The sequence below is a fragment of the Microtus ochrogaster genome, chromosome 2, assembly GCF_000317375.1.
Source record: "Microtus ochrogaster isolate Prairie Vole_2 chromosome 2, MicOch1.0, whole genome shotgun sequence".
In the NCBI taxonomy this organism is placed as follows: domain Eukaryota; kingdom Metazoa; phylum Chordata; class Mammalia; order Rodentia; family Cricetidae; genus Microtus; species Microtus ochrogaster.
In genome coordinates this window covers 56,628,236-56,654,959 of record NC_022010.1, presented here as the reverse complement: position 1 = coordinate 56,654,959, position 26,724 = coordinate 56,628,236, and the positions used below count along the sequence as shown (strand labels likewise).

The window sequence follows — 26,724 nt, the reverse complement described above, 5'->3', positions numbered from 1 at the left end:
CACAGCTTTGAGAAAGTGGAGCTGGATGATGGGACTAACAGCCAGCCCACTTCTGCAGCAGTAAAAGCACCAACCACTTTGCCGTCCAGGAGCAGGAAGGCTCCGGGACTTCCCAGCTGGAACCCGGAGGACCCGCTTGCTGGGCTTCAGAAGGGGGTCGGGGCCGGGACTGAGCTACGTGGAGTCCACCATCGCGGTCCGAGGGGAGCTGCTGAGTGTGGAACAGAGCAAAGCCGTGCGTTTGCGTTCTGTAGTCCCCTGCCCTCGGTGGCCTTGTCACCTCAGGTGAGTAGGGGGCTGCAGTGGGCCTGGAGGAGCGCGCTGAGTTGCCTTTGCGCACCCTGGTGGCTGCTTGGGGACACAGACTCCCCCGCAGCCGAATTGGTAGCCGCCTGTCGCGCCGCGGAGGTCGGGGGCGGAGAGGAGGCGGTGGCTGCCCCCACCGGGAGGGGCGCCTGGAGTGCGCGGTGCTCGGCTGTTAGAACTGGCTGGCTGCAAGGCTGTGGCGGCAGTGGCGGCAGTGGCGGCTGCGGCGACTGCGGGAGGGGAACCGGACTAGGACTCCCTAGGGAGGGAGGACCCGGGCGAGGGCCAGGCCCAAGGGCAGCGGGACCCGTGGAGAGAACTGCGGCTCCAAAGAAAGATGAGTTGGTGAGTGGGCGCCTTGGGCGCAGATTTTCTTCGCAAGGGAAGCAGGCTGTAGGGACAAAAGCCCGGGCAGGGGTCGGTAAAGCCCGAACCGTACAACCCTAGGATACTCTGCCCCCCCCCCCCCCAATGCATAAAGATGTGGAGTGGAGGGCTTGTGAGGTGTCCAGTAGGGATAACGCATCCAGAGTGGTTGTGGCGAAAAGGCAGGGTTTAATTAAGGGTCCCGAAGGTAACTTTCGCGGAAACTCTAGATTGATTAAGCAGAGATGTGGACCCCGGGGAAAGAGAAAGTCCACAGCTAGATTATGGGACTCCGAGAGGATCTTTTTGAATTAGGTTTCTAGCCGTACTTTGTTTCTAGAGTGAGGCTGCAGGATGAGCCTCCCTTACCGAGATTCTCACCAGGAGCCCTTGATGGCGATTCAGCTATCGTTTCCCTAAACGTTGATGGTGTGGTGCTCCCTTTGCCCTTAGTGACGGCAGGCAGCCGTGTAAGTCCTGGGATCATTTCGAGCCTCAGTTTCACCAGCTCCCTTCACGGCAGGGAGCAGCCGAACTGTTCTTGGTGCTCTCAGTAACTTTGCCTTAGCTATCAGCACTTGAAGCAACTCCTGCCACCGCCAGGAAATTAAAAGGCTGACGGGCTGTCCCTTCCCGGATTGGGATTTCCTGTTTGGAAAAGTTTAACAAATCCAATCTCCTTCCAGCGGTCCCTCCCTTACCTTTCTCTCTTAAATGAGGGGGATAGACTCCTGCAGCCTTTTCTGTGTACCGGCTAGGGCTGGAAACCCTTTAGCCCGGCCCAGCCCTTTTCCCTGGAAGTCTTCCTTTTGTGGTTCTGAAATAACTCGAGATTTCTAGGATGCTAGTTATAGCCAGTCGCAGCTGTGAGGGGTCTAGAAGAGACATAAAATGTGGAGTCCGTTAGTATAAATATTTGCCAGCCACGTTTCCCTCCAGAATCTGAATGTGTGAGTTACAGATGTAAATTTTCAACTATGATGCTTGCAACTAAGCTTCCAACGTGGGCTTAATTTGGACGTTTGAGACCCCCCCCCCCCCCCGGGCTTCAAATATCTGGATTTAGCTGGGAGGCTCCAAATATGGTCCACAGCTCCATAGGGTTAAACTTTTGCCCTTGGGAGCACTTGAATTCTTTGTTCTTGGTAGGATAGCAACAGGGTAGTTGGATTTGGGATAAATAAACCTTTAGAGTGGCCTAGTGTTTTAACAGAATATGCCTAGTGCCATTGGCTTCAATTGGGTAAATATTTGTTTTAATAGAGAGCTAAGGTTCTCTGAAAAGCAACAGTTGGGTCTTTCCAGGTTCCCTGTTCATATCTCGGGCTTAGTTGTTTAAAAGATCTTTATTTGTTTATTTTTTCCGGATAAATTTATTGTGGAATTTAAACATCGGGAATCATTAAGAAACTCTGTGCAGTGTCTCCAAACTTGGACCAAGGCCTTTAAAGGGGAGGGGAGTCGGCTTTTGCTCTCAGCTAATGTAGCGTTTACTCCTGAGGCAGGGAAGTTTGCAAACCCTAGCCCTCTCACAAGGGGCAAAATGAGATGTTTGGTTAAGAGCAGTCATCTTCACAGTCAATTTTCAGGTTCAGTCAGTTTCCCTGCAGCTGGCAGCTGCTGCTCTTTCGGGATGAGAATGACTGCAGAGATGTCTGCTCGATCCTACAGGGGGGGGGGGCAAGAAAAGCTAGATAAGAAGATGGGTGATGACTTAACACACCTCTTCAACCACTCTGGTCAAAGCTGAGCACTTTAGCTGCCTTTCCCAGGACAGGGAGGAAAAAGCCAAACTTGACCAAACTCTGATCTTCAATACTTTCATCCGTGTGGAAGACTCTGGGCATGGTGGGCTGTGGAGTATAATGAAGAAATCATGTCAGGAGTCTCGATGAGTTTTGCCTAAGTTTAAAAGCAGCCGGGGTTGTGGCTACGGCAGGTGACCTTACAGGACGCTACATTTCAGCCATGGGCAGAGAGGTAGTGACACAGGTGACAGGAAAGACAAGAGCTTTATACGGCTTCCAAGAATACCTGTGTCACTAAGTCTCTCTGTGCTTAACTATTAGTTGTGGGAATGCCGTCCCTCTGAAACACAGATGCCTCCCCATCCCGAGTGATGTGTTTGTCTTAAATCCTTGCCGTGTGTTTTAGCAGTAGTTCCCAGGAAGAGGAGGTGGCATCCGGTCTGAAGGCAATCCTGGCAAATTGTATTTTGGTTATGACAGCTGAGGGTAGGGAAATGCAACCAGTGTCTGTTAAATAGAGATCTGGGATGCTGTTAAATATCTTGCAACATCCAGAACACACAGAGGCCTATCTGGACCAAGCCCTGTTCTAGAGCGTTCCACTAAGTCAGTCAGATGTTAGTGAATTAGGGATCTTCATTTAATTTGGGTCTTCACCCGATTTCTTGTTGCTCAACACAGGCTGTGTTTTAGAAGCCTTTTCACCTGCAGTGGCCCTTCCTGTCCTTGGCACTAAGAGTCTTAGACTGTACGGCTGATCCTTGTTGGGTTTTCTTAATGTTTTGAATTGGCTTAACTTTGAGTTGGAACGCAAGGGAGCCTGGGTGATCAACGTTCAGATCTCACTTTGTAGGTGATGTGCCCATTAAGACTGATAAGACCTTGAGTGAGTTAGGGGAAGACCCAGCTCTAGTTAGAGCCTGAAATTAGAGAATTTTATAATTGATATTCAGGAAAGCCAGATTTAATAGCAAAGAAACAATAACAATCTTCTTTTTTTCCTTTTAGCAGAAAACCAAAAACCAACCAGACTTGACCCTTTGTGAGAGTTTAGCAATACCATTCCTCACGAGAAAATAAAGTCCTGGATGGGGGTGATGATGTAAGCTCTGGTGACTACGGAGCATATGCCTGGGTGTGTGTGACCTGTGACACCACTCCTGAGGCCTGCACTATCTTTTCCATGTCAAAGTGAGCAACAGATGGTCCCACAGACGCAGCAGATGCTGCCTTTGAACGCAGGTACAAAGCAGAGCATCTGAGTGTCTCCCCCTCGGCTCTCTGCTCTACGAGTTGGGATCAGAGCACGTGAATGGACAGGGTTATCTCAGACACAAGGGGAGAGGGGAAGCCTCCTGAGTAGGGAGGGGGAAAGATGCCTGGCAGCTATGGAAGTGAGCTGGCTTCGGAGCAGTTGATGGGTAGGTGGGTGGGTGGGGGAGATGCTTACGCTGATGGGTGTATGTGTGTACAATGCATTCCCTTGGACGCTGATGGGTGTGTGTGTACAATGCATTCCCTTGTATCGAACTCAGATTAGAAATCTGAAGACAATTCAAGCTTGACCACTGGGGGCAAGCTGGGGAAAATAATTGCGGGAGTAAAAGGAACCTGAGAAATCTCACCAGGCTGGGGTATAGCTCAGCTGGTAACTTGCTTGCCTCTCATGCAGGAAGCCCTGGGTTTGCTTCCCAGAATTGCAAAAGAAGCAGGGGTGCTGGTAGGTAATTCCAGTCCTGTCAGGTGGTAGAAGCCAGGGCACCAGGAGTTCAAGGTCATACCTGAACAGTGGCAAGCTTAAAGCTGGCCTGGACCAAATCGGACCCTATCTCAACAGACAGACAGACAAACAAACAAACAAACAAAACTTAGTGTCTCATTTGCAGTTTTGTAGGTCCCCTTCTGTAATCTCAGGATTAAAGAAGCTGAGGTAGGAGGATTGCTCTGCCAGAACTGTGAAAGACCGCTGCTACTCTTAGAAAGTATTTAATTGGGGACTCACTTACAGTTTCAGGGGGCTAGTCCATGGTGGGAAGCTGGTAGGCATGGCACTGGGTCACTGGGGCAGTAGCTGAGAAGTTTACATGCTGATCAGCAGGCAGAAGTGGGGGCTGGGGGGGAGGCAAACTGAGACTGTCTTAGAATGTTCTTTTGAAACCTCAAAGCCCCACCCCAGCCACACTCTTTCACCAGGGCTAATAATCTCCTGAACATTCCTAAATTCTTCAGCTGGGGGCCAATATAAATGAGCCTATGGGGCCTTTTTCATTCCCACCACCACAGTTAGACAGTGAGTACGAGAGCAAAGGCAGACAGAGAGAGGCTCTTTCTAAAATACAGAATTCACTTATCTGAAGCCGTTACCCCAAGCCTTACACGGGGTTTGGCAGTGACAGGACAGAAGGGATTTTCTGACCTCTGCTCCTCCACTTATCCTGAACCACATAGTGTCTACCATTCCATCTGTTTTCCTAGTGGTAAAGATTTGGTAATAAGACAAAGTTATTGCTAATTTCTTGTTAGAGTTTAGTGGGTATGAAATTACCTAATGACTCCGTTTCTAGAAAGGAATTACCTCAGTGAGTTTTTTTTTTCTCTGTTGTTGATCTTTTGTTGCTTTGCTTTGGGAGAAGGGTTCATTCTGTTGCCCAGGTTAGCCTGGAACCTACTTTGTACCCCAGGCTTACCTCAAACTCTCCAGGAAACTGAAATCACAGGCATGAGCCACCCTGCCTGGGTCTTCGATGAGCTTTTGGGTATCAGGAAAGTTTTACCTTTATGGCCTGTTTCAGTTACAAATGGCAACACCCACTAATTGGTTTACATTACTAGTGCTAGACATTAGGCCTGTGGTTATGGATTCAAGTCCTGGGTGCTAAGTGGTCCTTCTGATCCTCATATCCGGGAGGTTCGGTTGATACAGAAAAGGTTTCGGGGTGCCTTTCCTGGGGGAGGTCAAAGCTCCATAAGCTGTTAAGGGATGGTCTTATGTTGGCAGCTAGCCAAGAGGTGCCTCTCAAAGAGAAACATATGGAGACATTTAGAATGAAATCAGAAAGGACTGGCTCTCCGGAGATCTGCTCCCTGCAGGCTCTTCACTAGAGGGAGGTAGAAACCTTTTAGTTTTCACCTTCCAACTGGTCATTCTTGTCCCCCCCCTTTCCAGCCCTGATATACTGCCACGACAGGAGACTTTAGCAATTAAGACAAGAAAGTTAGTGGCTGAAAATATTTCCTAGGATTTGAAGAATGTGTCTCTTGTCTTTTAAAAACAAATAAAGGCAAAGGGAGTGGTTCATGTCTTTCAAATACCTTCAGCAAGAATTTGTGTTTGTCTCATATAGGAAATTAATCTCCCAGGGCTTAATTTGCAAAATAGATAGGTCTGTGACGTTTAGGGGTGCGTCTTACACATCGCCGAAATCAAGCTTTGTGTTGTATCTACTTTAAAAGCAAGATTTCTGAAGCATTCTGGTAATCAGTGGTCAGGAAAATAAACCCAAGAGTAAAAATCATCACGTGGGGGTGTGGGAAGGCCAAGGACTTCCGAAGCTTGCTGGGAAGAAGCGGACAAATAACACAAGACAATAGGCCAAACTTTATAGACAGTTTTAGTACATATAAGAACTCTTTCTTAAATGTGCCCAGTTGATTTTATTAGATGTAGTGTGTTTCCTTATCCATACAAGCCAGTATTTAGTATGGCTACCTTAAGCGGGGTCAGCGTTTTCTAAGACCTGCCACTGTACAGGGCAGGGCAAACTGGTGTTTATTGTTTTAGAACGATTGTTTGCACATTGCTGGTGACTTCTCCAGATTGGTAGTGTGATCAGGAATTAGCCTATCAAATTATGAAAAGGAGGAAATTATAAGAGTTCTCTAAGATTCACTTCTTGACCCCCTTGCACGGGTAAATTCAGAGCAAATAAAACTGATGGAACCCGCCTCCTTCATTCTTTTGCCCGGCTCAGACCCAGTGTGAGTAGCCAAGAGGTATTCCAAAGGGCTGGGAAGAGGTGTCTGGCTGCCGCATTGCTTGCATCATTGCTGAAGTAGGTTTTCAAAAACAACTTCAGATTTATTAAGGAAATTACAAGACTTAGGAATGCAGACAAAATATGTCTTGTATACGATGCTGAACTAGCTTCTATGCGATACTGCATTAGCGTAGTTTTGACCAGAACTCACTGGGTTGTACTGAGATGATTTACCATGCCCTTGGCATGCCGTGGGGAGCAGAGCGGGGGAAAGCTTTGCCGAGTTAGGTAGCTGCTATCTTATCACTAAAACATGCTTGTGTTCTGTGGTCATTTCCATTTCCTGCATTATGTAACAGGCACTCTTGGGCGATTTAACCAGTAATCTTTGGAAGTGCAGAACCTTGGGGTGCAAGCAGTGTCTAGTTCACTCTCAGCATGTCAAACATTGGCAAACTTCTGCTTCAACAAGACGGAGACAGATGAACGGCTCAGTCAGTCCCTGTATTACTGCTTTTAGTTGGTGGACACAGACAGAGGTCTGATCTCCTGACTCGTGTCCTTGGCAAGCTGTCCAGTGTTCTTTGTACTGGATTACCTATTTCAATAAAAGGAACATCTGAAAGTAACCATTTCCTTTATTAGGTCTTCTGGGTAGGGATATTAAAACAAACAAACAAACAAAAACCAACATTGAGGGCCTAAAGAGATGGCTCAACAATCAAGAGCACTTCCTGCCTTTCTGGACAACCAAATACCCATGGCCCTTTGCAATTGATTCACATCTTCCTTAACTCCAGCTCCAGGGGCTTTGACGCCATCTTCTGGTCTCCTGATTCATGTGCACACACGTCTTAGCTATTCTCTCTCTCTCTCTCTCTCTCTCTCTCTCTCTCTCTCTCTCTCTCTCTCTCTCTCTCACACACACACACACACACACACACACACACACACACACACACACACGCAAACACACAAGTAAAAATAAATGTGAAGGTTTTGAAAACACAGCACTGGTTAAAAGTAAATTGAACTTAGTCAAGTGTTTACTGATCTTTGTAGGGTCAAGGATTCCCCCTTTCGTGTAGCGAGGGGTTGAAAGGCAGGTTGTAAAAGAGAAAAAAATGGGTGTCTTACAACATCCACCCTACATAATCAACTGTTAAAGTAATGAAGAAATTATGCCACCACTGTAACTTTTTGTTTTGTAGTGTGGTTGTGAGCCTCACAGTGATTTTTCTTCTCTGAAAAAATTAACCTAGGAGGGTAAGGTTGAGGAACCGGTATGTGGGTGTCTGCTTGTCATGGGGTGCATATGGAAGTCAGGAAATTACTCTGAAGCTGTTCTCTGTTCTCTCTTCTCAACTTTACTGAAAGCCCTTTTATCCACTGAGCTGTCTCACTGGCCCACAGAGTGACATCTCACTCAACTGACCTCTTGCATGATGGTGTCAAATAAGACTAAGTTGCCTTGTAATGCGGGTCCAGCGACCTGCATGAGGCCACATTCTGTGATGCTCTCAGTGATGAAATCAACTATCTGTGCATTTCTCAGAATGTGTCTCTACTGTTGAGAAGTACCGACCATCCTTTTAAAGCTCATCCACCTCAGTTTTTGAGTTAACAGGGAAAACATGTGTGGGGTGGGGAAGCATAGTGGTAGAGCTTTGGTTGATCGTGCCTAAAACCTTAAATATGATCTCTCAGCACAGGGTGGCATTAAATACATTCCCACTGTGGGAGACAGCGCTGACTTCCATTTGTCCCCTCTCCTAGAACCTACGCATTCTCTAACCATTGTCAGATCATATTAGGTAAATTTTAATCTGGGGAATGTTATTTGGAAAAAGCATGCTGGGATCTGAACAGCAAGCACTTACCATGGTAACCGAACCATCATCCCAGCCCCTGTCTGTTTTTATTTTCACTACATAGTTCAGGATTCCCTAGGAAGCCTAGGCTGACAGCAAACTTCAGATCCTTCTGCATCTTATTCATCGCCTCCTGCTTGGGGCAAGGGTTTTTACTTGGCCACAGATGTGGCTGAAATTTAGGTATTCTATCTGGTATTATCTTGTGAGAGTCTTTAATAAAATAGCCTACTTATTTATAATCTTGGCAATGCATTTGCTTTCAAATTCTCCTGGGTGCTTTAGAAAGAAATCATCCTTTAAAGAATTTGATTTAGTATAATAAGCTAGGATTCATGCAAGCTGCTGAGACCCACTCCTTTTTTGTATAGAGTGAGCCATTATAATTTATGTCAGTATATGATTTTATTTTTATTTAGTCTGGCTACAGTATATATATGCATGTGTATATAAATTATATATATTACCTTTTTAATTTATTTAACTTTTTGGAAAGATATTTTACTGTAGTTTCTTTTTTTTCCCTAGACAGGCTTTCCTCTGTAGCTTTGGAGCCTGTCCTGGAACTAGCTCTTGTAGACCAGGCTGGCCTCGAACTCACATAGATCCACCTGCCTCTGTCTCCCATGTGCTGGGATTAAAGGCGTGCAGGACCAGTGCCCGGCTCATTGTAGAAAATTTAAGCATACACAAAATATAAAACACACATTAAATGTGTAGTGTAGTGAGAGCCGGCTGTGATGATGTATGCCTTTCATTCCAGCACTCAGGAGGCAGAGGCAAGCAGATCTCTGTGAGTTCGAGGCCACCCTGGTCTACAAAACGAGTTCCAGTACAACACTGTTACAGGGAGAAATCCTGTCTTGAAAAAGCAAATGTATACCATAGCGACCCTGACACCTAGAGCTCAGATTGCTTCCGTTTGTTAATCTGGTTTCATGTGGAGACCCCATTTTCCCTCTGAGTATGGATTGTTACAAACCATGTCCCCAACACCTAGCTTTTCATCTGGTTACACTGTGGCTCTAGGCAGTTGTGAGCTTTAAAAAACATGTCATTGCACCTTTGAAAACAGCAATGCGTCTGACTTTCAGTCAGCATTCTAATTCTGGTTGTATCAGGCATTTTTTAACAATTTTTAAGCAGATGGATTGCGGCCCATAGGCTGCAAACCATGCACGCCCATTGCATTTCATTGTTAAGTCTCTTGGGTCTTTTAACCTGGAATAGCTCCTTTTCAAGACTGGGTTTTCTCCCCTCTTCTTCCCCCATTATGACTGAACACATGTTTTTTGTTTTGGGCCTTTCCCCCACTATACCCTCTAGTGTTCTAGAATTAAGTGAATGCCTTTTCATGGTAAGATTTTGTTGATGTGATGGTTTTTGAGACATTTCACTTTGTAGACCAGGCTGGCCTTGAACTTATGACCCTCCTGCCTTGGCTTTCCTTGCTGGGATTACAGATATGTGCTGCCATAGGAGGTCTTTGGTGTTTTTAATAGAGCATTCTTTTGGGCAAGGTTGTTTAGCAGGTAAAGATGCTTGTTTTTACAAAGTTATCATCTGATCTTCCCATGCAGGTTATGGAATGTGCACACAGCATATCCTGCGTGTACACACACAAACAGCAATACCAAAAAGAGCATTCTTTTGTCCCTCGTGATTTCTACAGTGAAAGACAGCATACTTCTAATTTGAATAATCTTGAACTTCAATTTATTATACATTTACTCATTGAATCTACTATCTTTTCACATATTGCTGAAATTTCTTTAATAACTGTTTAAACCCACATGTGAGTCTAATTAAAAAAACTTACGCCTTGATAATTTATGTAAAACTTGGGATTTTGCCAGTGGGAGGGATCTTCAGTGACCCCCATCACCCATTTTCTGAGGCCAAATCTGCCTTCTGTCTCCCTCCCCCACTACAAAGACTTATCACAGGAAACAGCAGCCAAATTCCTTGGATAGTCTAAGGAATGTTGTAAAGTTCCTGCAGACAAGCATTTTATTGAAGGGACTAGCACAAAACCTCTTTTTAAAAGAAACCTATAATTGGCCCTGTAGCTCTTTGACTGTGTCTTCTAAGTTCTCAAGCCTTGGCCCCAGGAACTGATAAAATACAACAATCCAGAGTAAGCTGCTTCTCATCTGAGAAAGAGCCTTACTTGTAGTACGGACGTTGGCTGTAGACTGTGGTCGCTGTTAGACTCTTCTGGGTACTGTCTGCAGTGTTCTTTACAGAGTTTAGATTTCAGTACGAAGAGGCACCTAGGGGGAGCCGGAAGGAGTGGTAGCCCCGGGTTAGGTTCCTCTCTGGTGAGAAGAAACTGAAATTGCCTTTCCCCTTGTGGCCTGGTTTCTTCTGTCCGTCTTCAGTGTTATCTTCATCTCCCGTTGCCTTCCATTCCTTTCTCTTCCTTGTAGAGTCGTGCGTCATGTTTGTTTCTCTTTCCTTAATCATCATTCTTCTTTTGGATGGCTTTAGAAAACGATAAAGTAAAAAAAATTTTTAAAAAGGCAAAAGAAAGAAACCCTGTAGTCAGTGCAGCTATCACCTGAGCATTCTGACCCCTGGTGGCCCAACCCCTTCTCCCCAGGCCTGGTGTTAATCCCCTCAACATTGGCTGTGCCTGAGGATGCTTCAAGTCTGGTTTCAGAAGGATCGTCTCTGGGTGCTACAAAAAGGCTTTGTGTGTTTTAGGCTGCTGTGGATATGTGGACAATGAGTTCTTGTCTGTATGTGTGTACACACTAAGGGTTGCAGCTGTCCATTGTAAAAGGTACAGTCTTCTAGAGTAGAACAAGGTCTTTGTTCAGTCATTAAAAATACATCCCCCCCCCTTGGGACTGCTTTTCTTGGATCTCCTAGAGACAATGAAGCCTCTTCATTGCAGATCATCAGCCTACTTATGTGAGTCTAGTGGTTATTTTACCCAAACAGATTCTTGAGCAAAGAATGTGATACAAAGGGAAAGGGTTGGAATCCATTTGTTGAAGACAACAGAACAATAAGAATACTATGTTTATAGCAGGGCAGTGGTGGCGTGTGCCTTTAATCCCAGCACTCGGGAGGCAGAGGCAGGCAGATCTCTGACTTCAAGACCAGCCTGGTCTACAGAGTGAGTATAGAATAGTCAGAATTACACAGAGAAACTATCTTGAAAGGCAAAACCAAACCAACCAACCAAACAAACAAAAAAAACAGTATGTCTACTAATGTTTTCATCCTCTGTCTTGGGATGAGGAGGAGGAGTTTGAAGGAGTAGAGGTTTGAAAGCCAGGATGAGGAAGAAGCAAAGCCAGGCCCTGTGGAGATGAGACTGGAACAATGGGAAGGCCCAAGCTTTGGCTGTGGATGAATGCAGCTCTCCCTGGAGAGAGGCCTGGGAGCGTTTGCTGGGAGGGAGTGTTTACAAATGGCTGTGGGGACATGTGGAGAGGTGAGGCTTGTTTACAGAGATGGAGGAGAAGGGTTCAGGGCCAAGAATAGTGATTTGTAAAGTTTACAGTGGGGGCACTGAGAAGACCAAAGGGTTAATGGAGAACAAGGGTTGCTAGGCAGCCTTTGCCTTCTGAAAGGGGACTAGGGGAGAGGGGCAAGTGTTTGTTTCTGAGGCTCTAGTTATTCCTCACGTTCTGATGCCATCAGGAGAAAGACAGGGAGAGCTTCGTGTGTCCATTGTTCTCCCTTATAAAGCATAGGCCCTGTGTTTAAAACAGACTTTTCAGCTTTTCCCTTCAGTCCTCTTAAAGTATCCCCCCAGGCCCTATCAACTGTCAATGGTAGCCCCAGAAATAAGCCATAAAACTCCTGTGAGGAAGGGCCCTGCTTCTGAGGACCTTCTTAACTGGCCCAGAATTCAATTACATGTCATCAGTACATGCTTTCATCCTAACATTGCCATATCGTAAACATCAGTGCTGACAGTTAAGCCTGCCTCTGGACCACCAGCGTGCTGGAGAGCCTTCATACCAGGCATCAACCACAGTCCGCCACAAAACACAGGGCCAGTCCCCGCCCCACCCCCAGCTCCAGAGCTCTGGCAGGACAAGGGATGAACTCAATCCATTATATTATGGACATTTTGGCCTACACTTTGTGGACTTTTAAAAGTTGGCTCCCCTAAAGCTGCTTCTGCCCACCAATATGGCATGGCATGTTTTCCACTGCCCTATCGTTACCTTTACATCGTTTCTAGGACCGGTTCCTGCTGTATCGGGTGATCCTCAGAGGTGGCTATGTATTGTAGGAACCCTCCAAAGTCACTTAATTGACTAGAACCAATGAGATGCTTGCACCTGTCAGCTAGACCTTAAGTCCTCTTCTGTCTCACAGCACAGCAAGCCCTTTGTTTTAAAAATCCTGGCTTTCTGGGTGTGCCTTCTTTAGCTGGAAATATGACAATGCACATTCCCCTGGTGATGGCTACCTCGTAACTTCACTATTGGAGAGTTACGGTTTGAATGAGATGAGCTTCATTGTCATCTGGTGTGAGAGGAACCAGAGAATTGTTTTAAAAGACAATTTAAACCATACCGCAGAGAAACGACTCTCTGAAGAAACATTTAACAACGTTCCTTTAGACAACTGGTTGAAGTAATTTTCTCCTCCAGGGGAAAAAGTGCTGTGGTTTTTCAGTAACATCTTTCAAAAGGCTGCTACATCCTGGTATTTTCTGATTGACAGTAAGATGAATGTGTGTTTTATGTGGTAAGATAGCCCGAGTACTGGAAGGATTAAACTTATGGATCAGAAAGTAAATGCAAGCGTTTCAGCATACATTAGCTTCTTTCCTGTTTAGACTTCCCCAAGCTGTCCTTTCTCTCAGATGGGCACCAGATGCATTCCTTCCGGCTCACAGACCTTCTGTGGCTATGTATAGAGAAGAGTGTGTAACCATCACATCCTTTGGGTCTGTTTTGCTTTCCCAATAACACAATGCATGGATCTCACAGTTTCACCAAGACCTCATCTTTGTTCACGTAAAATGTTCAGGAAACCCCAAGCACACACAGCAACATTGAACATAAAGATGACTATAAACTCAGGATTTCCTTCAGTTCTTTTCTTATGTGTTTGCTGTCCCTCTCCTTTCTCTTGCTTGTGCTGCTTTGGTGAGGTGTCCTTTCAGCCTTCATCTTTTTCTCCCACTAGCCCAACTCTTCCTTTCCCCCCTTAAACCCAACTGTAGTCTCTGATGCATTCTGCCTGCAGTCCTATCCTCAACTGCTTGGGGAATTCATCAAAACATTCCCACTTGGGTCTCTACGTCTGCCTCTCAGGCCCTTGCTTATACCCTATCCGCGCACATACTAGCCTGCAGTTCCTAGTTATTCCTATTTCTAGGCCTCTGGTCATGGGATCACACCTCACAGGAACAGTGCTCTGGATGTAGGGAGGAGAGAGGTGTCTACAGCTATTGATGTTCCTCATGCAGCTAGAAAGACCATCTGTCTGGCTGATTTCCTTTAGGGTGAAGTTGGTATTCAGGACTAAGAGGTACCAAGTTCAGGTAAATATGCACATGTATTAAGCTAGGCAGACAAACTCAGTTTCAAAATACAAATAAATGAAATAGTTATCTGTATCAGATGCTAAATCTTTAAAATTAGTGTATTTGTTATTTTTTACTTATGTGACAAAATACCTGACAGGAATCCCCTTAAGGAAGGACAGGTGCATTTGGCTTGTTTTTTAAGGGGATACAGTCCATCACTGCAAAGAGAAAAGTATGGCTGTAGGAATGAGAAACTGTTGGTCACATTGATCTACAGTTAGGAAGCAGTGAACCAGAAGTGGTGTACCCCAACACCCTTCTCACGGTGAGCTACTTCCTCTACCACCTAAAGTTTCTACAACCATCACAAACAGAGGAACTTCTGGTAAGCAAGTATTCAAACACAAGAATCTGATCAAGTTAAAAACAAGATGGTCCGGGTGGTAGTGACACATACCTTTAATCCCAGTGGGAGGCAGAGGCAGGAGAGTCTCTGTGAATTCTAAGCCAGTTTGGTGTACAAAACATGTTCCAGAACAGCCAGGGCTGTTACACAGGGAAACCCTGTCTTCAAAAAACAAAACAAAACCAACCAAACAAAAAAGCCAAGATGGTAGTATATTCCAATATCTTATGCCAGATTATTGCCAAAAAACTCAAAATGCATGCAATGTAAATTGGTATGAAATCACTAGTAATATTACCACCCGGGGTAAAATCAGTAGTAACTTTTGGTGTGAGTATTTTCAGTCCATTGCTTCTAGTGTGGAGGAGGGTATGCACTGGGAGCAAAAGATGCTGGTTTATGGGGTGCAACAGTGGAGCAGCAAGACGTATACGATTTGGAATATGGATGAATAGCAGCGCTGATTGGGTTTGCCGACAGATGCAATGAGGAGAGAAGAAGACATGACGGAGACCACGATGACTCCAATTTCTGCCCTGCGCACTGTAAGAAAACTGTCAGCAGTGCACAGGAGGTCCCTGTGTTTATAATCAATGTTTGTGGATGTAGTTAGGAAAACTAACTGTACTCACTGAATGATTTGATGCATATTATATAAATATACTTTGTAGTATAAAATATACTCTAAATGTAGTGTTCATGATTTAATTGATGACAGGTGTTAAAATGATTGCACATTTTGATACCTGTGCTTAACTGTAGCTATTCCACATATCACTGGGCATTTAGGGTGCTTTTTCCTATGCAATAAATTACACTGAAGGTCCTCAGGACCCATCTCTTTTCCTACTTCCTCAGTTCTGAGATATTTCAGTTGGGAGAACTGGCCAAGGCTTACTAAGATTTCTAAATGACAGACCAACCAGGGGTGAAGGAAATTCTGGAAAAGACCACGGCTAGGGGTTGTCTTACTGTCATGTCCCCAGGACTATGGCAAGGAATGTCTAAACCCAGACTAATGTTGCCTTCAAGGTTGGAATTGTCTTGCGGTTGGAATTGTCTTGCGGGAGACGGACACTGGCCACAGGCAATGAAGGACCTGTAGGAGCCAGACAGCAGGGCCACTGGGAACCAAATTTTAAGTATAACTTCAATGCTTTATGAGATTTTAATTTTTTTAGCTATTCTTTAAAAGCACACCATTTTAGGGTTGAAGAGATGGCTCAGCAGTTAAGAGCACTGGCTGCTCTCTCAAAGGTCCAGAGTTCAATACCCAGCAGTCACATGAGTGAGATCGTAGAGTTTCCTCCTTTGACATGTATGCAAACATGTAGGTAAAACACTGTTTATATAACAAATAAATAAATCTAAAAATACACAACATTTTAACATAAAGCTTTGAGAATAGTGAATCCAAGGTAGAATTTCTGGGGCAGAGCACGGGACTGTAACTCTGGATAGGCAAATCCAGGGATCATCCGGAAGAAAGTAGGGAAATTCTCCTGATCTCAGCCTGTGGGTAAGAAGCAGTTCCATGCTGAGTTACTTGAGTTTGCTTGGGGAATCTGAGGCTAAACAAAGAGAATGAAGTCTTCCCCCTATGATCTGAGGATGGGTGCAACTGAAAAGTGTTTTGAGTTTTTTGCCTGTAGAACAATGGGAGTTAGCAGGTGACTATAAGATAAAAATTCTAGACATCCTTTACATCGAACATTGGCGTCCAGGGTCTCTAAAGGCTGGAGGAAAGTCTTAGCCCTGCATGTACTTCTAAAAATAGCTCCTATCACTCAGAATTATAAACCTTTTCATTTTCATTGCTAGCTTTGATTCAAGAATCTTTTCATAGATTAAAACTTTTATGCCAATGTTTGAATCTATGACTCAAAACATATACTTCCTTTTGAAAAAATATTATTCATGGAAGATATTATCCTACTTTGTCTCTTGAGTGATCGGTGGGTTTGATAGATGGACCAGAGGCTCAGTGTGCTTCTGTTAGAGAAGAGGACTCACTACGTAGGATAAGCACAACACATTCGGGGTACCAAGGAATTCAAAGCATAGAATAATGTAGGGTTTTGGCCATGAGACAACCAACTTGAGGACACCCTTTGGTCTTGTATGTCTTGCCTCTTTCTGTCGGGCACAGGAACTTCCAGCTTTCTGCTTAAGAAGTGAACTTCCACCTTGTCCCCCCAATGAACCACTCTTCAGCCCTCCTGCAGGATCCCTGCGTAACACAAACTTTCCTCTTCTGTCAAGATAAGGATTTTGTTTCTTCGGGACTCAGCTGGTAATGAGTTTAGCAGACACATCTAAAGGAAGAGCTGTTGAGTGTTTCTTTTAGGGATACACAAGATATTCAGGAAGCAGATGATTTTCCTAAGACTAGCGCACCAAGGAAAAATGGCCGTCTTTACAAGCAGCCTAATCCTGCACTGTCATCTCTCTAGAGATTTATTTCCCTCAAATTCTGTTGTTGTCATCTTGAGTTTTTTTTTTTGTACCAAAAATATACATTCCTGATCCGTGGTGCTTATTTTTCAGCTTCTAGTACAGTTTCATATTTTTTTATCTAAACCTTTTTCCTTTTTCCTTTTACAGGGTCCACCAATATCATGGCAGGAGATAACCACATACAGAAGCAGCTGGAATTACAAAATGGTAGCTTAGAGGAAGTATTTGTGGTACGTTCCCCGGAGATTGAGCCGCAGAACATGATGGAGAGCCTAAGCCCGAGGAAATATTCATCCAGTCTGAAGTTTAAAGCCAACGGGGACTATTCTGGCTCGTATTTAACCCTCTCCCAACCTGTGTCCACCAAGAGAAGCCCTTCTCCTTTGGGCAACAGTGTTAGGAGCAGCCCCTCCTTGGTCAAGCTCCAGGGAAGCAAACAGTTTTGTGATGGAACTGATAAAAATGTTTCCATGAAGCCTCCTACTTCGTTCCTTAGCTCGGCAGCCTCTCTGGGGGTTTATCCACTCGGGAGAGCAGATTTGGATCATTATTCTGGTCGGGACAGTGAGAGGTCCTTCAGGTCCTCAGAGAAGCCCCCCTATTCCAGATACAGCTCTAGGAATAAATCACATGACAACGTCTACTTTCTCGGGGGGCTGGAAGGAAGAAAAGCCTCTGGCTCGCTCTTGACCATGTGGAATGGAGGCTCCTTGAGCAGCGCTGGCTCCGCACCAGTCAGCAGATCTGGGGCAGCGAGTATGCCCTCAAGCCCAAAGCAAGCTAGGAAAATGAACTTACAGGACAACTTGCCACTTCAACACCGCTTAAGCCGGCACAAGGAGCCAGCCTCTGAAAATATCAGTGTGAGAACAAGAAAGTATTCAGGGAGCAGCCTCAGTAACATGGGTGCCTATAGCCGATCGCTTCCCAGGTTGTATAAAGCCACAGACAGCCAGATGCCGCCTCTCAGCCTGCCTCCAAGAAACTCCCTGGGCAATTCCAAACGAGGTCAGTTAGGGGAAAAGGATCTACCTCATAGCATAGTGGATAATGACAATTACCTTAACTTTTCTTCTCTAAGCTCAGGGGCTTCACCCTATAAAACCTCTCTGTCAGAGGGAAATCCTTACGTAAGCTCTACCCTCAGTGTCCCTGCCAGCCCTCGAGTGGCTCGGAAGATGCTCCTGGCCTCCACCTCTTCAGAGGACTTTGATAGGGCTTCTTACTCAGGGACCAGCCCGAGTCATTCCTTCATCTCTGGAGAACCAGACCGAGTGCCTGTGACCAGGAGGAACTTCTCTTGTGGATCTATCGAGTTGGATGATTCTGATCTGGAAAGCCTACGACAGTCCTCAGAAACTCCCCAGCCTGTCCTTCGAGAACGGAAAAGCAGCATTAGCTCCATTTCAGGCCGTGACGATCTGATGGATTATCACCGCCGACAGAGGGAAGAGAGACTCAGGGAGCAGGAGATGGAGCGCCTGGTAATCTTCCTCTTGACTTTCATCCGCAGGGTTGGAGACAGAATCCCAGGGTACATGTAGGGGTGTGGAATTTCCATGTGGACCAAGTGGTCACTGCTGTCCATGCTGCCTCTTGTTCTCTGTCCGACGTAACTCTTCCTTGGCTACTGTTGTGGGGCATCTGTGGGCATTTTAAAATTTCCAAAGCCCACCAGAGCTAGAGCCTTCTGTTTATTTAGTTCTGCAGAGGTCTTCTGTTCCTTTGCCTTTTCTTTTCTCTCCCTTATCATCATCCCTCCCCCTTTTTTTTCATGTGCTAGGGATGGAACCCAAGGACTTGCACAACCACTAGCCATTCTGGGAAAAAGTGAATGTCTAGTTGCGAATTTTGCTGAATGTCTTCTATCTTGTGAATTTTTCTGAGACTATGAGGAAGTGACAGTGGTACTTATGGCATGAAACTCTCTGGTATGTACTTAGGACAGAAGTAGTCAGTGAGATAATAACCTAAGAATTTGTAGAGCAAGTCATCTGGAAAGGTGAAGGGTGTCCCAGCCGCAGTAAAGCTCAGGTTCTTCTCCCCACACTGTCCACATAACGCCAGACTCTCTTCAGCTATGCTGGTTCTTCACACAGCCCCTCCTCCAAACACAAAATGCACTGAGTTCACTCCCTTTTTCAATTTAAAATGAGCTTATGCTTAAAAGTGAAAAACACATTGAGAGTAAAAGGACGAGGATGAAAGGAAAGATTCCCCAGTAGCCCTATTGATGAACAGGAACATTAAGGGTTATTTTTCTGGTCTCTTTTAGTGGGTTTTTATTTTAGAATGAGTTCCTGTCAGGGACTGTTTTGCTTCGCTAGTGATTAATGACTTCCTTAATGAGAGAAGCTATGGCATAGTTTACAAAAGTGTAAGATCATCAAAGGTCTTTTAATTGCTCAAAACAGTATGTTGGAATAAGGTTTCCCATGCACTTGGAAAAATTGATTTGTGCCTACAGTTATAGGGACAGAAACCATCTACACTATGCAACATTTGTTTGCTGTTTCAGAACAAGAATCACATGTCACTCAAAGTTTTGGTAAGTTTATGCTCTTCCTAGCTAAGACTGGTAGGTAAAAACACATATGCATACCTCTGGGTAATTAAATACTCATTGTGGATATCAGTTAAGCAGCACTCCAGTAGGACGTTCTCTTTGCTGTCATAAATCATCACTAGAGATAACCCATGTTCACAAAAAAGCTTTGTGTCTAGGCTTGATCCTTGGATATAATTCAGAAACCCATTCAGTTAGCAAATGGGTTCTTGTACATGAATCTGTACTGTGCTAAGCAACTTAGTAATTGGTAATTTACTCTGGAATTTAGAAGAGCCTTTCCTGTGAATTTTTTCACTCTGGAGGTCTTCCTTTAGTCTACATAATGACTCTTATGAGGATGGAAAACCAAGCAGGAACTTGATATGCCTTGAGTTTCATCTTCAGTATATGTAAATGCTGGTGACTTTCTCTGTTCTCCAGATTGCCCACATGTAAGGCTCCTCACAGTCCCAGTAGTGACTTGACTTGTTGCTCAAAAGGCTGGAACTTGATAAATCATGAACAAGATCAACTTCTTGGGTGGTCTTGATGATATTGTTAGGAATACTACTTGTAATCCCTTTTCCTTATTAATGGCTTGTTATAGTATACAAAAATGAGACTTATCTATCACAAAGGACCACACTGAATGCTCTTTCTATTACTTTTGCATAATATCTGAAGTAACTTAGAAAGAGGCAATATCAGCCCAAGCGGTGGTGGCGATGCCTTTAATCCCAGCACTTGGGAGGCAGAGGCATGCAGATCTCTGTGAGTTCGAGGCCAGTCTGGTCTACAGAGCAAGTTCCAGGACAGGATCCAAAGCTAGTTTTGAAAACCAAAAAAACAAAAAACAAACAAACAAACAAAAAGTCATTTTGACTTCCGGTTTTGGATTCAGTTGCCCCATTGCTTCTGGGCAATGCATCATGGCAGGGAACGTAGTGGAGCAAAGCTGCCCATCTTCTGGACTGGATGTGATGAAAAGAGGGAGACACCAGGGTCCCCAAATCCTCTCCCAATGACACACCCCAACAACTAGAAGTTCTTCCACAAGGTTCTAGCTCTGAATTTCCACCAATCATAATAGCTTTAAATACTGGGACCTTTGGGATGCTTAGGACTGATTCTTTTGTATACTAAAGAAAAAAAAATTAGCTCATACAGAAATGGTAGAATTTTGTCTTTTAAAATACATAAAGATATATCTCCATTAGCATTAAGCCTGAAAATTACTTTTCATGGTACTAAATCCTTGCTTCAAAGGCATTTACATAGAACTCATTTTTATTGCTTTTTATAAGCATGAACTAAACTTCGTCAAAATCGGTCTCATTTCATGGCAAACAGCTGAATTTGAGTTTTTTATCAACAGTGTACTTATCATTCTTTATGTTGGAAAAAACACCTTTATGAGAAAACCATAAAAATTTTTCAACTTTGGGCGGGAGAGATAGTTCAGTGAGTAAGGGCCCCTCTTCTGTAAACATGAGAAAGTAAGTTCAAATCTCCAGCACCCAAGTAAAAAAACTAGGCTTATCTTTGCCTGCTGTAGCTCCAGCCCTGGGAGACAGAGACAGGTACTGAGATCTCACTGGCCTCACAACTGAAATGATGAATTTCTCATTCAGTGAGAGATGCTGTCTCATCAATGAGGCAGGAAGTCACTGAAGAAGATGCGCAGCATCCTTCCCTGACTTCCATATACTTGCTTGCATGCAATCACTTATACAACACACACATACTCAGTGTGCACATACATATACACACATGTACACATTGCACGCACATTACACATACACACATACACCACACTCAGAATAGTATACTTTCTGCTGAACATTAACATTCTATTACTTTTCCTTTAAAATTATTGTTATTATTATATGTATGTTATGCATGTGTGTGTACATATGTGCTGTAAAGTGTGTGTTTGTGTATGTGTGTGTAGACCAGAGGACAACTTTGTGGAGTTGCTTCTTTCCTTGCATTTTTATTAGGGCTTCAGGGATCTGATGTGAGATTCCCAGCTTTGGAAGAAGTGCTTATACCTGCTGATCCTTCTTGCTGCCTCTGTATTGTTTTTTCATAGACAGAATTTTCCGGTATTAAAAACCAGTGGAACCATGATTTGGGCTTCAAACATATAATTTTCAGTTTCAATTTTAACTTCTGACCTTTATTACCTCCTTTCAAATTCTGGAACAACCAGGCCAGGTGATAGAAACAAAACTATTTAATTGAAATACACTAGAGATTGTAGTATATAGGATTAACTATGAAGAGATTAAAGTTTTGTGTAACATAGGCTGGCCTTGAACTCCACATGTAGCCAAAGCTTCTACTTCACAAGTGCTAGGATTAGAGGGACACACTACCAGGCCTGGCCTTGACTGTCCAGCTCACTTTCTCAGAGAACAGTGCTGGTGAGTGAACAGTTTGTATGGAAAAGGACTTTGCTTAAGATAGAAGAATAAAGTAGCACACTTTGTTTTTTTGGAAACTGAAAATGTTTGATTTATTTATATGCTCTTTAATAGCTATAAACCAATCAGAGCAGCAGGCTCCTGGGGTCTTTTTTATTGTTGTCCTTGAGAGACAGGAAAAATGTTTCCCCTGCACACAGCAATTTCTTCTTTCTCAAGGACTTAACACGAATTCTACTTCTTCAGCTACAAGCCCCGAGTATACAGCAACACACAAAATGTCTCTCCTTTAAGGCCCAGTGTTCTTTTATTTGACACAAAAATATATTCCTGGTTAGATACAGACAAATTATAAATCACAACTACAAAGAAATACTCTGCCATCTCTCACCTGTCCAGGCTGGGTTTCAGTCTTAAGGGACAGTAAATCAATGACCAGGGCAAAAACCAGAAGCGGGAATACTGCTAACCACCATGGGGACAGCCATTGGCTGTGGGAAGATCCAGCCTGTTGCCTATCAAATTTATTTAAAAAGCCGAAGGAAAAAAGTCAATAGTGGAGAACCAGGAAAATGAAAATTTCACAATCAGTAGAGGCAACATTTTACTGACTTTTTAAATTTATTCCAGAAGCCAAGAAAAGACAGGCCTGGTCTGCCAGCTGATGCCATGCGCTCGCGCTACGGGCATGGAGGGTCAGTTAACTCCCAGAGCGAATCCACTTGAAGGCTGCAGTCTCAGAGAGCAAACACCCTCTGATCTGAACGCAGAGTGGGTAAACGCTGACGAGTTAATTAGCCCACTACTATGGAAACCATGCATCAGAAAGTGGGGTCACAAGTACAGTACTAATATTCTTAACTTGGTTGTGTTTTTTTTTCCTAACTTGTTCAATTTTGGTTGAAAACCCAAGATAAGTAAAGTTATCATTAAAAGTAAAACCGTAATTATGAACCTCTAAGGGCTTATTAGTGAAATGTAATCGCTCCAAGTCTTATTAAATAGCCTCCAAACTGTCGTGTTTTTTGAGAAGTTTTGATTTTAATATTTTTTTCTACCTTTTTTGCTCTTAGCTGCCTATTCCTTTCTAAGCATCTTTCCTGCCCTTGCCTACATATTCCTTTCTGCATCGTGTGTGTGTGTGTGTGTGTGTGTGTGTGTGTGTGTGTGTGTGTGTGTTTTAGAAACCAGGCTTAGGGCTTTGATTAAACTGTTTTGCTCTGTGTGCCTGTGAGGTCTTAGGATGGTGCTCTTCTCACCAAGTGTGCACATGTGAGGCTATGGAGCTTCAGACAGCCATTTCAGCTACTCAGTAGGCATTTCAAGCCTCTCCTACTGAGCTGTGGTCCAAGGAGAATTGGGATGCTGACTGACCAATAAGATGTTCCCCAGGCTAGCGAAACCACTAGTAAGTGATTAGATTTTATCCTTTTGATATCTGCGTGTTCCTAGTCATCCAGATGTAGCCATGGCCCCTGATGGCCCAGGTATTTTAAATAAGAGAAAATTAAAAGCTTACACTTAACTCTGTCTCAAATAAGTGCATTGTTTGGCAGCATCGTCCAAAGCATCTGCATCCTATTGTGGAGGACCAGTGGGTTCCACAGATTGCACTGTGGCTGGGCAGTATTTTCCTTTGGGCTGATGGTAGTCATTTGCAAAGCTTGGTAAACAGGGTTGCTGTGGTTTAGAACTGCACGGGGCCACATTTGCTGCTTGGTTCCTAAACATGTTGTAATAGAATGCCAGTACTCTTTGAGGCACACCATGAAATGTGGTTTGCTGGGATTCTTTTTTAATCATAGTGTGTGAGACTCCCCGAGGCTAAGGTTTGCTTGTCTGGAAGCTACATATCGGTATTTCCATAAGTCATATGACATGCCCCAGTCAGCAATTCCTTGGTACGGGGAAGGTATTTTGTGATTGTAGTGTCTCTTCCAGCACTTTACGATGAAAGAACGTTCGTCTGTAAGTGGCTAGGCTGGTGTTTGTCTTGTTTACTGCTGAGATTGGCCTCACAGTTTGGTGACTGGGGTACTGAGGGTCTCATACACTTTTTTTAGAGAGTAATCCATTTTTTTTCTGTCCAGTTTGATATCTATCCCAGTTTTCCTCATTCTGTAGCTGTTAGTGACATCTTGGTCCCTAGACAATATGAGTTGTTTTTCTTTCGAATGAAAAAAAAAAGATGAAAAGACTTATTTTTCCATGTTTTGGAAATTTTGTAGCATTCCATAATAGAATAAAATTCATGTAGGAACAGGAGAGAGAGAGAGAGAGAGAGAGAGAGAGAGAGAGAGAGAGAGAGAGAGAGAGAGAGAACACGAATTGGAGAGATGGCTCAGTGGTTAAGAGAACACATACTGCTCTTTCTGAGGATCTGAGTTCCATTCCCAGCACCCACATCCGGTGGCTCACAACTGCCTGTAACCCCAGCTCTGGGGGGTACTGGTTACCTCAGGCATCTGTGGGCACTTGCGTTCATGTGCTTTGTACATATACCCACACACATAATTAAAATATTAAAGAGTATGTGTATCTATCTTATCTTACACACACACACTCACAAACACGAATTTAGTATATCGAATTATGTATATGACCGAAGGTTGCCCACTCCCATCAAGGCCCCCTGCATGCTGCTGAGCCCTGCAACCTGGTAGAGCTTCTCAGTCAGAGGAGTGGGAGCCTCAGGATAAGGGGACTGATGGTGAGTGTCGGTCTGAGGGTGATGTCTGGACGCTCTCCTGTAGAGTCGCTGCTGTGAGGCCCTGTTGAAAGGCTGAAGAAGCTGGGATCTGATCTCCACGGGTGATGACAACAGCAATAGATGCTCTCACCCGGGAAGAGCAGAGCTCAGATGACTGGCTTCTTCCTTCTTTAGCTTTTTGTCCCACTGGAGCCCCAAGCCTACAGAGACACTGCCAGACATGTCATCCCATTTCAATCAAGTTGACAACCAAACTATCATGTCTTTGCTTCTTTGTTGTTGTTTTGAGTAAGGATTTGTGCTCTCCTGTGTCTTATGAGAACCAAGGCTGTGGTTCCCAGAGGGTCCCAGAATCTTGTGTATGCCCTGTTGGTCAGATCATAAATCTGATGTTTCCAAAATTAAATAAGAGTGTGATTGAGCAGATTTAAGAAACATTTATATTTATACAATTCATTTGCTTGTTTTCCAGTCTTCTAATGCAAACACGCATACTGTTTTAAAGATCAGAATTAATATTATTCAGTTTGGTCACCAAGACATAGTTGTGTAGTAATCCCAAACTGGGGAGCACGTGGAGGCCAAATCCATGTCAGTTGTGAAGTTCTGTGCATCTCTTCCTATTCGTGCTTTCCCTGCTTCCTGTGACTCCATACCTGGCAAAACAGCTCAAAGCATCTATTTCTTTGTGCCAGAGCCGGGCTGAATTAAATGTGACAGTGTTTCTTGGTTGCACAGGAGAAGAGGTAGGCTTTGATTCTAAGAGAATGCCTATTGTTGCTTTATTGCAACATTAACCTTTTTTTTTTATCTTACCAAGAGGGTCTTTGAAACATAAAGGCAAGCTTAAGTGTGGAAGATGATTTTGTCCTCCCAATCCCCCCGAAACAGTTTGCCCAACTGACATGGCCCTTCTGCTTGTTGCATCCTGACTGTACTTTTTGGGAAGTTAGCCGGATGGCCCTTCTGCTTGCCGTATCCTGATTGTACTTTTTGGGAAGTTAGCCGGATGAGCTGCAAAGGGTGTGAGAGGCTGGTCTGTGTAGCAAATGAGCTCAGTGGCTTGGGGTTCTTAAAGCAACATTCAGAGATGCTGACTGTCTTTGTATTCTGGGTTAGAGTAGCCATCAGCTGACTTACTCTTAGGGGGCAGGCTGAGAACCGAGTTGAGTGATTTCTGTGGAACCTTTCCTGAGCTTCTGCATTTGAAGTCGCCCGTGATTCCCCACAACTCTCCGTCTTCCTCCACTTTCAGGCACTGCTGGGGCCAGCTTAGAAATAGAATGCAAGCCAAACAAAGAGTCATTCTAAACGTTCTTACATTAAGGAAAGCTCTTTAAAAAGTAGGTGAAACTGAGTATACAGCATTGGGCAGAGCAGAATTAGGTCAACAGTTCTGTCTATATCCAAATAAGCTATGCTCCTAAGCAAACAGCTTTCCTTGATCTTGGAATAAATAAATATATAACCACTGGGTAATATAGAGAACCAACTTGGTCCACTGGAGGACAAGGTGAGAGCTTTCTCTCTTCATCTTTAAATGAAAAATTAATGGCATATACATAGGCATTCATTAAATATTTAAGGATCAATCATTAAGAAACTAGAACCATCCATTTTCTTCTGTGAACTGAAAGGAAAAAGAATCGCCACACCTTTCCTCTCTTCCTCCCCTATTGGAGACAGACATGCAGGAAAGGCGTATGGAAGGAAACAGCAGTCAGCATTAATTTAATGATGTCACATGAGGGCCATGCAGAGCTAAGACCTATGTAATTCTATATTGCAGTAAGCTGTGGCAGAGATGGTTAAAAGCAGGCTGCTCTACTGTTGACAGCAAACTCTAGGTTCTTCTATTACAGTGGCAGTACAAGCTCTGGCCTCTTGATGGTGCCATGCACTCAGAAATGTTTCTCAGAAGGTGAACACTGAGGATTCTGAATCATCAAAGCTCTTTCCTCCTGGCTGTCTGCTAAATACAGCAGGCTTCTTTGACTGAAGAGAGCCCTGCATGCCGTGAAGGCAGTTATGGAAGAAACACTTTTAAATAAGAAAGAAAGCTCCTGAAAAAAAAAAAAATCATGGGCGAAGTGTGCAAAAGTTAAAAGAAAATTGAAAATACGTTATATTGACACCAACAGTACCTGAGCTCTTGAGAAGGGCCTGTTGACTTTTCAGGAAGTGTGACCTCCACAATCATTGGCAAATTGCTTAGTGTATCTAAATTAGAAGGTTTTTTTTTTTTTTTTTTTTTTTTTTTTTAATGGATCTACGTTTATTAAACTATTCTCCTAGGAGTACCGCTTTCAGCGACTTTGGGTTAATGTGATAATGCTTACCAATCTTTTCCTGTTCTAGAAAGGCTCATGGGAAGTTTCACAACAGACGTTGTTCCTAAAATTTGAG

At 44.0% G+C, this 26,724-nt stretch overlaps 1 protein-coding gene across 1 annotated transcript in view; it reads left to right on the top strand.

Annotated features, from left to right (window-relative positions):
- Positions 1-26,724, top strand: part of Phldb2 (pleckstrin homology like domain family B member 2) — a 222,830-nt gene that overhangs the window by 123,757 nt on the left and 72,349 nt on the right. The window contains exon 3 of the mRNA XM_026786135.1: positions 16,782-18,118. Within this exon, the coding sequence (XP_026641936.1) occupies positions 16,782-18,118 (1,337 nt within the window). The remainder of the gene's footprint in view (positions 1-16,781; positions 18,119-26,724) is intronic.